This window comes from Phoenix dactylifera, chromosome 5 (assembly GCF_009389715.1).
Source record: "Phoenix dactylifera cultivar Barhee BC4 chromosome 5, palm_55x_up_171113_PBpolish2nd_filt_p, whole genome shotgun sequence".
In the NCBI taxonomy this organism is placed as follows: Eukaryota; Viridiplantae; Streptophyta; class Magnoliopsida; order Arecales; family Arecaceae; genus Phoenix; species Phoenix dactylifera.
In genome coordinates this window covers 3,914,580-3,927,926 of record NC_052396.1, presented here as the reverse complement: position 1 = coordinate 3,927,926, position 13,347 = coordinate 3,914,580, and the positions used below count along the sequence as shown (strand labels likewise).

General features: G+C 38.3%; 1 protein-coding gene across 1 annotated transcript; it reads right to left on the bottom strand.

Moving 5' to 3' along the window:
* Positions 1-438: 438 nt before the first annotated feature.
* On the bottom strand, positions 439-6,249 carry LOC103711689 (carotenoid cleavage dioxygenase 7, chloroplastic). The gene is made up of 7 exons (XM_008797931.2): positions 5,454-6,249; positions 4,160-4,288; positions 2,896-3,027; positions 1,909-2,181; positions 1,541-1,626; positions 684-1,001; positions 439-582 (listed from the first exon to the last, which is right to left on the bottom strand). Exons 1-7 carry the CDS (start codon positions 6,247-6,249, stop codon positions 439-441), a joined length of 1,878 nt encoding a protein of 625 aa, XP_008796153.2.
* Between the last annotated feature and the right edge of the window lie 7,098 nt (positions 6,250-13,347).

Genomic DNA, 13,347 nt, shown 5'->3' with positions numbered 1-13,347 from the left:
AATATGATGTTATAGTGCTAGTGCAGACAGATTCCATTATTGTCCAATTCTGAATGGTTGTAAATGCTCTCTCTGTCACAATTCTCTATATTCAATCTAATATATTCAGAAGAATATGTGAGTGATTGATATACGGCATCTTTCTCAGCAAAAAGGGAAAGAAAAAGAGAGAGAAAAATGAGATACAAGTCATCTCTTTCTTTTGTAGAGGGTTCGAAAACGAGAGTAAAAGACTGCTAAAGTTGTAACCATATTTCTTAATGAAGATACAGATTGATTTGCGTTCGTCGAGGAAATGGATACTGTGAAATGCACCTTAAGATTGTACACACACACACACACACACACACACACACACACACACAAAAAAAAAAAAAATGTTTGGATGAGGGTGAAACGATCACATTTTCTTCTTCACGGTGCAGCTTATTGTTCCTGTCATCTGTCGGCCCAAAATCCATGGAAGCCGATAGGAAACGTCAAATTTTTTGGCACTTCAAGCTTAGCTACAAATGCATCAGCTTCCCCTATTCTTTGTGCATTCAGTACCCCAAGGTAACATCTCTGCTTTGCAACTGCATACTGTTGAGTGAAAAGAAAAATAAAAACACTCAAAATGAAGAGAAAAACCACCCCAGAATGACCAAATGAGATAAACATATCATCCGTAATTATTCTCTGACCTCTACTACAAGAATATAGCCATCATCCTCCTTGGTGCCTCTGGGAACAAATATAGGCTCTCCAATGAACTCCCTGCTCCCAGCCGACCATGAAGTCGCCGATCCATCTGAACAGTTGATCTTCACAACGCTGTCGAACGGGAAATGCGGCAGGAATCGGCGGGAGCCGGAAGCCGTGCCTGCATAAACGTACTTGTTTCTCCGGCCGGCTAAGGCCGGATTGATCACTGGGAAATCTGTTGGCCTGCTCCATTGTTTGGAGGCATCGCTCACGATGCACCGGCTACATGCTCCTCTCCTGTCCAGCTCAATTGAAACCTAAGAAATGTATGAATTCATGGGTCAGTTGGGAAAGAAGGACATTGCCATGAGAACATAAACCGTTCAACTTACGCTATAGTTTCGAGCATGCGTTCCATAAGAGCGATTTTGAAATTCTTTCATGAATTCCGATATGGTAAATACTTCTTTACAAATCTAAACAGATGAATTATTTAACTATTTGATAGTCCACATATTCCACAATATTTTCATGACTTTTTTAATGCATATTTTGAGGAATTATCAAATAATGTTCTGTTTATGCTCGTAAGTCCACAAATGGCAAAAGGTTTTCTTTTTTTTAATCTTAAATATATGGATTTTGAAGTCTTATAATGTTGCTGAAATATCAACATGGTGAAATATCCATCCGTGATTACAAATCACTATTTTTAGTTTGCTCTTTATGCTCGACGTCCAGCTTAAATCTTCACTTAGCAAAGAAGCAACTGAATGATTTGTGAAACTCCCCTGTTGTTATTTGGTATTAGTTCTCAAACGTTGTTAAATCTTGAAGCAGAACAGAGACTGTTTACCTGAACCAGGTGGGGTAGCAATGCCTCCTTGCCTGCAACCATGTTCATGAAAGAAGGATCCAGCCTCCCTGTGCGCCAGTTATACCCTACAGACGTTGTGAACTGACTTGATGTTAACCAAAAGTTGTCCATTTGATCCAAATGCCAAAGTTTCATCGACACTCGTGAGACTAAATAGTTAGAGGGTGATGTTCTTTATAACGTACTAGATCTACGTGTATGAAGCCAAAAGTGTCAGCCAAGGAACGCCTTTTTTTTTTATGTAGAAGTGATCTTCACATAGGTAAGTGTGGTTTATTTGCATCTAGGTGGTTTCTACTTCATGTATAGGTTTTGTTCTTAAAATAGAACAGAGACAAGTAAATTACCAAACATCTTCTGGAAGTTGAACCACCGGTAGGAGCAAACTGAAGCCTGCAATTGGATATTTAAGTTGCCGACTTCGTCTCTTTCCTCGAAGGCGTTGCCGACGTGCAATGACCATAGTTGCGATGGGGCTTCGATGGGCACCCTCCAATCACGGCCACCTTTCGCACTCTCAGAGAATCGCGGTAGCAGATAAACTGGTGTTGATTGCTGGCTTGGGTTCACAGAGAGCGCTGTTATCATTGGACATATGCCTGATAATGCGAGCAGTGATCCTGGATTTCAAATGTATAAATCCATAACAATTCTGCTTCATTAGTTGAAAAGGTTTTAAGATGATGAAATATGAGGACCGTGAACGTATGTGTTTAGTCCCATATCGGTTATTTGCTAGGTAGATCTTGAGTACTTATATAAAATCAAAAAAACTAAATAATATTTTCTGACTAGCCTTTTTGGATGAGGTTTTAGGTTGTGATGAATAGCATACACTATAACGTCAATATGTGGCCTCATGATAGCTACTCAAGCCCAGGTTGCTTTACAAATCTAAAGTAACTAGTAAGTAGTAACAACTTCTAGCAACTTTTTTAAATGATCAAAAAAATTAGCTGACTCTTAGATCTAGCCGAAAAGAAAAATTAAAACTCAGTTTATTCCAAAATTTGGGAGGTTCGGATTCATTTTCGGTCCCTATAAGCAACACGTTTATGTCATAATTCAGATCAGAGTTATTAGGATTCGGAGGTGTTTTCTTCTAGTGGACTGCACCCTTATGTCCCGTGTCATGTTGTTGCTTTTACTTTATTTTGTTCATCAAGAAAGCTCTTGACTTATAAAAATGGTTCCTCATTACTCAAATATATTCCATGATCAAATTCATATGTTTACTAACTAGAGATCATTATAAAGGGACTTTTCTAACTAGAGCAAACTCATAGAAGTTTACCTAATGCTGTACCAGATGACATGTTATTTTAGAGAGATACCAGGTACATCGAGCTTGATACGGTTGCCAAGCAGAACATAGTGGTTATCAGTGAAAACCCAATCGTGGATCATCATGTGGTCCGAGATTACGAACTCCTTCTTCTGCTTCAGCTCAAAATTGCAGTCAAACTCTACATCCATGAAGTACAAAATATATCAGAATTAAAATATCAGTATCAAACGAAAATAGACCATTAAAATATTTGCAGAAGAAGAGAAAAATAAAATAAAAAATATTTATATCTCTTTTCCATCATATTCGACACGTCTCAGAGGTTATATATACTTGTGTACAGATTTTATATAAAAAAATAATATACGCGGATATAGGATCATACTAATAATGAAAAATATTAGTAATTGATATAAGTTGTTGTATGATCTCTAAAATCACTCTAACAAGAGCAGGCTAGTAAAAAAAAATAATATAGGTTGATACGGAATCACGCTAATAAAGAAAAATATTATACGCGATGCAAGTTGTTACATGATCCCTAAAATTATACTAATATGGACTATATAACGAAGCATGGGATTAACATCTATTAGGGCCATGGCCTCAAATGGGATGCTTTATCACTGTAAACGATAACTACTTGCCTAGCCAAAATTTAACAACTTAATTTTTATATTATTCTTTTGTGCTATTATGATTTTGTTATTATCTTGGGAAACAGAAACTGCAGTCCTCTAGTTGACAGCTTCTAACAATCAGTCCTCCCATAGCTATCCATTTTTATGTTAAGAACCTAATATAAATAAGAAAGCCATCAAAATCAACAGGAAGAGATTTATCATGGGGCTGGAGTTAAATTTCCCTTATTACCTATGGTGGCAGGAGATGAGGAGGTTGAAGTTCAATTATCATGCATGTTTATATATTTACAGATAAAGATATGATTATAAATATATTTTAAAACTTTTGTATACACGGTGTGTGGTGCTAATTTAATAGTAATCACTGTAATTGATATCTAACAGCATTACATGATGTCACCTAGATTACATAGCGACTATAATTCATAGGTATGTTTACTACAAAAAAAAAAAAACATGAAGATAAAAGCCAAGCTGGCCACTTACTAATACAACTGCAAATTATATTTTTAGGCTTTTGCAAGGTCGTCTGTGATGATGAAAGCTAAGGTATCCTACCCAAAGTGCCGGCCGTGACGCTTGTTTTAATGTTTCTTTTGGCTGTTGAGGGTGGTAATAATAGTTGGCAAGAAAGTACAGAAAGGTGGTGGAAATATATATACGTACCGTAGAAAGTGAAGTTGGAGCGAGGGAGGAGCATGTCTTCGGCATTGCAAGACAGCAACAAAAGCCTGTTCCTTGTCGGGTCGATCTTGTAATGGGCCAGCATCCTCTTTGGTGGCATATTAAACACTCCTGTGCCCTCAAAACCCATGTTATCAATCAGTCTAAAATTAATCATTGACTAATCTCATGTAAGAATCTCATTTATTTTTTTCCAAGACAAAAACCTCATGGAAGAGTAACTCTTTATTGTTGGGTTTTTTAATTTGTATACCTTGTAAAAATATAAAATTATATGTATATCCTCACAAATTTGCATAAATATTCTTATCAACATCTAAAATTATGTGCATATCTCATAAATTTACTATATATTACGTGTATACTCTTATAAATTTTTTTTTTTTGCTCCTCTATCATTATTGTGTAAAGGTATATAAAAAAAAAATATAGAGGCATATGTGCAAATAATAAATTTGTAAGGATATATATAATTCAGATATTTATAAAGGTGTATCTGCAGGAAGAAATAATCTATAAGGATATATATATAAATATAGATTTGTTAGGAAATGCATGTAATTTTAGATATTTGTAAGAGTGTGTGTGTGTATATATATGCATAACCTTTTTTGTTTATGTTCTAAACATGAAGGCTTTTTGCCTTGGAAATTTAGCAATCATGGTTGTTTTCTTTTTCCCACCAGAAGCAATGATGGTTGCTTTTCCTATCGTAATGGAAATTACAGTTTTCTTCTCTTAAAAAACTAGTTCATAGCAATAAATCATAGTTTTTATCTTCTATTTATAAATTGTATTCTTTTAGATTGATATCTAAATCTATTTAGAAAGATGTACTGACAATTTGCAAACATTTTCATAGCAATAAACAGTCACTGAAATGGACGTTCATGTCCAAACTTTATAAATATTTTCTCAAGTAGTTGATATTTTTAATCTATAATTGAGAGATTGTATTCACCAATGCCGACCTGTTGACGTATCGAACACCAGCGGAGCGGGGAAAAATCTTTGGCAAGAGAAATGAGCCCCGTATCAATATTCCTATTCTAAACCATCCTAGACGTAATCAAAGACGTGAAATGGTGGATGAATCCTCTATGGAAAAGAAGAACATATCATTAATTTATACGAAATAGAAGTTTAGTTTTTTAAAATCAAATAATATGTACTGCTCGGCTGCTGCTGATAATTCACCCGAAACCATGGCGGTTAGCTTCTCTCACTTTCGTGATGCCGAATATGTCCGCTGAGACTATCACAGAACTACACTCACCGTGGAGGACGGGCTTCAGGAAGTGGGCCGCGACGTCGACCGCGAGGCCGGCCACGTCCCGGGCACCCGCCAGCTCCCACCACCGATCCTTCGCCGTCCGGTCACCATCATGCCGCTCCCGTCCGACGAGGTCGACGGGGCCCACCGTTTCCAGCGACCGTGGGTCGATCTCGTAGGGATCCCCGCCCTCCCACAAGCACATCAGCCTACCGCCCCACCTGAAGACGCTGGTATTCGCCACGTTCTTCATCACCTTCACGTTGCCCACCCGCTTCCCGCCCCGCAGCACCGAGAAGGGCCCCCGGTGCGTGAACCGCCACCGCCCCGTCCCCTCCTCGCGTTCCTCCCTCTGCGCCTGCGTCTCAACGAATCGCGCCGAGTACCGGACGGTGCCTCCGTCGCCGGCGAACGAGAAGGCGCGGAGGTAGCCGTGGCCGTCCAGCGGGTGGACGGTGGAGCCGTGGTCGTCGGCGAAGAGGCCCGGGCCGGCCAGGTAGTACGTCCCCGCGGGGAAGTCGGCCGGGACCGAGCCGGCTACCAGCCGGAGGGGGACCGGCTCGGCCGACTCCGACCTCTGGGAGGCGAAGAGGAACTGGTAGTCCCAGAAGGCCGCGGCCTGGGAGTCCGCCGACTGGAGATCGATGGCCGTGGGGGAGGCGGCGGAGGAGGACGAGGCGGAAGGGGCTTTCCGGTGAGTGACGGCGGCGGCGGTGGAGGTGAAGGCGGAGGGGGGGAGTTTGGTCGCCGGCGGGGGAGTCGGGAGCGGGAGATGGCAGTGGTGGTGAATGGCTCGCATTTTCTTGGATTTTTTTTTTTTTTTTACGGGGTTTTGGATTTTGGTGGCTTTTGGCGGGGGAATCAAAGAGGCCGAGGTGTGGAATCCCCGGTGCGGCTTTTATAGCAGGGGAAACACGAATTAAGGCAAGGATTTTGGCGTTAATTACAGGGAACACCTCAAACTACTCTTTTTTTAATGATTTTATGTATACTAAAACACTATCAAACATTATTTTTATATTGTTATTTTCTTGCAAAGAGTCAAGCATTCAAATTGACAAGAAGTTACATGTCTCTCTTTTTTTACCAGTATTATAGTACAATGTGTTTACATCCAAAATTTAATTTGTATCATTATCGATCTAGATTTTTTTTATTTTTGAAGTGCTCATGATATTATCGACCTAGATTTTGGGAACAAGCAATGTGCGACTAACCAGAGAGGTTATATAAGAGTAATTATCCAAAGAAGTTATTTATGTAAATTAACAATCGAATAACCACCATCTAGAAGAAGTTCTTGCTAAAAGTAATTTTCTTTATTCTTAATAAAGATAGAGAGGTTTTATACGAGTCTCTTCTCGACGAACTTGACACTACAGCACTATCGAGCAACAGTTGTCTTCTATTTTAAATTGCACATCTTATGAAGCACTTAGTCTAAAGGCTTCATTCTATGATTTTAGAAATCAAAGTTTTCTAGTAGCCGAAGATTTCTAATAATTAATGGGCATGGTTCTAATCCTTCCCAAAAGGGTGAAGGCTCAATTTGCTCAAACATGGAGGGCGAGTAATTCACAAAATGAGGGTTTAAACTTATTCATACATGAAGGTCGAGAAATCCATAGAATGGAACCATGGATGTCTTTCTATGTATGTTTTTAAGGAAAATGTCTTGAGTCTAGCCTCCAAACAAAGGAATCTAATTATTTTATCTATTTGAGGCTCAAGTGTTAGAGTTGTTAGTCGAGTTACTTTTTCCCCTTTTATCAATAAATACAATAATATTCTCCACGACGTTTTCTCGACGCATTCTGAGGGGACTAGAGTTTAGGCTAGACCTCTACATGATGGCCCTATGGCTACTACAATGAAAAAGAGTGGGGTGTTTACCTCATTATTTGCTTTGAAAACACATGCGGTCAGCTTTCTATTGATGATTTGTCGAGAGTGGAAGGATTTCCAGTAGTGGCTTAAAATAAATCAAACGAGGAGCACTTGGAGAAATGCTGTTAGTGGGGGTTTTTTGATGCCGGGGACGGTAGTTGGCGGGATGCTGCCGCGTAAATGACAAACCATGGAGCCCACGCAAAGCCGCCTCCTCGGTTTGGGCCTTCCTTGGTGGGAATCTACTGCCGTCATCCCAATTAGAAGAACAACAAGGTTAACGATCTAGCTTCCGACAAAGGACCCCTCTATAGGTCTAGCTGAATTCTTTAGTAGATGCTAGTGTTTTCGTGCTGCTCCTCAATCTTGTGACAATATGCGAATGATGTCATGAGAAAATATATTGTTTTTGAGTTCTCATCCTATGAGCTGTTGGGAGATTGGTGCAACGTATAAGGAGCAAGTGACGGTCAGCACAGTGGTTGGATCCATCACCAGACACCATGTTGGAGGGAATATTGGGCGACAGCAAAATTCTACTACAAAAACTTCAGTAACAGAAGCTCCAATCAGAAGTGCTTCGGAGAACTAGTCCTCAAATCTAATTTGGGGACTTGCCGGGTGCCATCTTCGGTGTATGAGATTTTTCGGTCAGGCTTGGACTGCTCGAATTAATTTTAGATGGATAGGTTGAATAGGAAAAGACCAGAACGTTGCGTGCCTCTGCGGGTTTTTCTCATAACTAAAAAAATTAAATAATATATTCTGGCTAATCTTTTTGGATGATATTCTAAAATGTAACAAATGATATCAGATCTGGCCCATGATCTATATAAACTAGGAAACACTGCAGTACATGTATATTTAAGCTGACCATAAGCTGATTGCCGTGTTTACAATTGGATTTGGATTTTTAGCCTAGCGAGAATGCCATAGCTCAAATAGAGAGAGTATGTGCGGATCCGTGCGGATGCGGATGTACATTTAATCTCATATCGGTTATTTGTTGGATATAATTTTAGGTACTTATATAGGACCCAATAACTTAAATAATATATTTTAATTAGTCTTTTTAGATGAGGTTCTGAGTTGTGACATAAAGTTCTAATGATGGATTTTTCCTTCTACTTACTAGCTACATAGGTGCCATGGACATGGAGGAAATAGGGATGATTGTAAGCCTATCTTATTTGAGTTTTTCATGTCCTTTTTGTTTGACACTTTAACTTATACGCATCTTTGAGACAAACTGCAGCTGCTCCAATGCTAAAATCTGCCATCTTATATGCCTTCATCTGGACTCTTCGGAAGTCTAAGAAAATTCAGAGGGTCTGCCAATTGTTTGCATGAGCTTGATAGACCCTTCTCTTATCTAAATCCGCTTCGGACCTAGAATTAAACATCGATTTTAGAGTGATCATGGTAAGCCTAAAGAGATATGGATATCAAGAGTTAGGAGGAATTAGTGCTCAGCCGAATAGGGTATTTTGTAGACCTAAGAAGCTAAAAGACTTGAGACTTTTCTTTTTGAAAAAAAAGGGAAAAATTATACTCCTAACATCCTTTTGCACCACCATGATCATTTCAAATACTGATTCCTTCAAATAGACAATTGACAAGCTTAAATAACACCGACTCATCAGCCTCTTGGTGCATTTGAGACACTAAAGCTAGCCTTCTCCCTTTTAATTTAATTTAATTACGGGCGACCAGCCATGATAACGACTTTTCTTAACAAAAGGTTGTAGCTGAGTACCACTAACAACCGATATTTCAAAGGATGGAAATACTAAAAATAACAGAATTAATCACCATGCAAGCAGGATCAGCATAGTATATCATTAAAATTACATATAAATCTTAAGAAACCTTTAAAACATGGCCCGAAATTTATAAATACCTTGCTAAACCCTATTTGAACACTCCAATACATTCACAAGTTCCACACAGGAATAAAACTCTGCATGGCTCTTCGGAGGACCGTTGCAGCTGAAGTGAGAGGAATAGCAAAATAGGAAAAAACTTCTAAACTTATTTGTTCTAGTTTTCTTCAGATCTATTGTTTCTGTCAAGGTATATTATCAAATGCTGGGAATGGTTTACAGTCCTACAATGATTGGTTCTGCCGAGTGATCCTTTTACATTTACCACACAACACCATCATTCCAAGGTCTTACCATGCTGTTTGCGCTCATATCCCATTTTAATAGTCCATATTTTAAGTGGAGAAGGAAACCTTCATGTTTTGCTGTAAACAATCTGAAGAACTTGTTAGATATGGATTGCAGAATGTCCCTATATTAAAACAAAACTTACATCACTAGTAAGTAAACTGATACTGACCAAAAGAGACTTAGAAATTTTAACAGACTCATGAAAATGATATCAAGTCTCTCTACTGACCAAGTAAGACAAGTGAAGCAAGTATAATATGTACAATGAGCTGGATGATGCTAATGGTGAGCCAGCTGAATACTTTTCTTCAATTGGATTGTGTCAAGGGTACCCTTTATCACCATATTTATTCAAGATAGCTTGACTTTGCGGTGCAACAGGGTGGGTTGACAGCTTATCAGGCAACAACTCTAATGAGCTCGGTTTCTCATCTGTTGTTTGCCAATGACTCTGTTGTTGCCAGGGCCATTGCATCCAATGCCTGGTTGCTTAGACAAATAGTGGAGGAATACTTCTGCTCTTCGTGCCAGATAGTGAATATGAACAAATCAATTGTCAACTTCAGCCCAAAAGATAAAAACACTCTATGAAGCAACATCTGTTATACATTTTATCTATCCTTGAATCAGATTCTACTTGGCAGTACCTTTGGGAGTTCCTGCATCAGGTCAGAAGGGCTATGGCTTCTGATTTTAGTAGTCTCATGCACATGGTTACTGATAAATTGGAAGGTTGGAAAACTAAATTCAATGATGGATAGAGTAGTACTAATTGAACCAATTCTTCTCTCTGTCTGTTTGCTTGATGGCCAACACTATGATACAAAGATCAGTTCTGTATAAAGTAGAGCAGTCAATGAGGAATTTTCCATGGCAGGGGAGCTATAATACAGAAAAAATCCATATCTTGGGATGGGATTTGTCGATCAACTCGGGATGGTGGTCTTCGAATTCCATCTTTATTGGCTAGACATAATGCTCTTCTCACTATGATGGCAGCCAAGTCGGCCGGCAAACCTAACAATTCTTGGAGTATTGATTCATGCAAAGCATGTATTGTGGTCCCATGAATCTAATATTTTTGTTCCTAGAAGTGCTACTGCAATATGGAGGAAGTTGTGTAAATATGCTCCTAAAACATTTTATTTTAAATATTAACCGACACTAACTATTATATTATTACATCATAATAATATTGTATTATATTACATCTATTCTAATAATACATTAGATTATATTACACTATAATATAATAATATAACATGAAATAATATTTTAATATGTGATAATACATTATTATATTATATTTTATCATATCTTATCATACTATTATATTATATTATTACATTATAATTATATTATTATTATATTTTTAATGTAATATTATATTATATTATAATAATATTATACTATATCATAATAATTTAATATTTAATAAAAATATTATACTAAATTATAAGTTACTATAAAATATTGTTCTTTATTATTATTTTGTCATACCAAAAGTATTTTCTCAGTTTAGTCATCAAATATATATTAAAGTTTTAAACACTTTATAAATCTAGTTACCAAATAAGAAACAACTTCTAAAAGCTTTAGATTATTTTTTTTATTTTTAATTTTTTCTGAATTTTGGACAGAGGTTAAGTTTTCTCTCTCCAATCTATTTATTAAGTATAGGGATTGAATATTTACCCTGCAAAAATAAATATTTACATATATACCTCTTAATTTATTCTATTTTGAGATGTTACCACTTCTGTTAGATTCTTAGTCGACCGCACTAATAAGTAATTATTTTAATATGATATGATTCAATTTCTCTTTTGCATCAATCCCCATTAAAATTTGATGTAAAAATAACTCTTTGCCATGCAAATTGAATGTTAATTATTTTTTTTTGGAATATTGAAACAAAAAAGGTAATAAATATGCAATACCTTATATTTGTAGGGGTATATATAAAGAGTAACTAACTAATCAAACTATGGATGACATATAACCATCCTCATGCTTCACTATTTTGCCTCATGCTTTGTGCTTGAATTTTACTTCAGATTTACACAATTCATAGAACCATTCGATGCCCATAGAATGACCTTGCAGGTTCTTGAAAGAACTTGGAGGCAAGAACCTACGAGATAAGTCTTCATAAAAACATACAAGGCAAGAACCTACGAGATAAGTCTTCATAAAAACATACAAGACCCCTCTTCTTGCCGATTAAAGGTTCCAAGCTCGAAAAATTACCAGTGCATTCTCCAATATTTGGGCATGAATAATTAATATGAGGATGGATCTTTTTTTCTTTGGGAAAAAAAAAACTATAGGATGCTCTTCTTATTTATTTTAAAGTAAAATATTTTTTTATTTTTTTGAAACTAGCTTTTTTTTTTAGTAGATAATTCATACATATTTAATACAGATACATGCAATAAAGTGAGAAAATAAAAAGTTTCAGAATATTTTAGGCAATTTTTTTTTTTTTTTAACCTATAGGATGTCTTGAAGTGACTGGCCACCTACTCCGCGGTCATATTTACTTTTCTAAAAATATGCCTGGCGGGGCCTCTCCACAGCCGCTAGAGCTATTTTGAATTTAGTTAATCATGGCTGAGTCATCCTTACTCATGGAGCGTTTTGCGGCTCCTTTGGACTCCGTCAAAATAAAATAGCTGGTAGATGACGCATGGGAAACGTGATCCCACCGTCAGAGTTTGTTAAGAACCGTTTATTGGCTTTTCACCGTGTTAGCCTCCGGATAGTCTGATAGGTTGCATCTAAGCAACCGTTTATTATACTAAATTCACTATATTCGTTCTCCAGTTCAGGCGCGGGCCAAAAATTTCACGCCTTTCCCAGGTCCAAAATTCCAGGGAAACGCCTACCGGGCGGTTGACGGAACCTACTGGTCCGGATGCGCATTGCCGCCGAGAGGCGTCCAGGGAAAGCAAAGTGATCCAGTTTGCCCTTGTTTCTTGGGTACCCCCACCTCCTGGCTATCTTAAGGTAAATTTCGACGGCAGTCGGTCAGCAGATGGTGCGACTGAAGGGGTTGGATTTGTGATCAGAGACCATTTTGGTAGGCTGATTGCAGCAGGAGGGCGGCGCACGCCAGGTCTTACAGTGGTTGGGGCAGAGCTGCAGGCAGCGTGGGAGGGTATATCCTATGCATGCCATGTACTTGGTGTGGAGCGGGTATGCCTTGAGGGCGATTCTTCTGTGGTTATTGATTGGATTCGAGGGGCGGATCGGTTTGGGGATGGTCACCCCCTCATTCGAGAGACCCGTGGGATTGCGCGGATGATGGGTGAGGTTCGGATTGGACATGTGTTTAGGGAGGCGAACAGGGCTGCAGACTGGGTCGCCTCTTTTGTTGCTCGGTATTCTGGGGACTTTCTGTGGACGTTTGTATCGAACATTCACCCCTCCTTATATCTTTTACTTTTTCGTGATTTGGCAGGGTGTACTCATGTCAGAGTTATATGAAATGAGTAACCGTTTTTATCAAAAAAAAAAAAAAAAAAAAGCGCAAAGTGCCAGCGTCATTAGAGGCTGGGTGGTGACCGGCTGGTTCTATATACACCCCCCTATTGCTAAGGACACCCCCCAAAAACCAAAAAAAAATACCCAAACTAACCTTTAGTGTAATTATCATATTGCCCTTGAAATTTTCTCAGTACACCCCCCCTTCCTCCTCCTCCGTTTCGTTTTGAAAAGAAAAAAAAAAATACCCCTCAAACCCCCCTTAAACCCCTCGATCCATTTACATCGTTTAGGCGATCTTTGAAGGAGATTTAAGCCCCATTCGAAGCATGGACAAGCAACTAGTGATT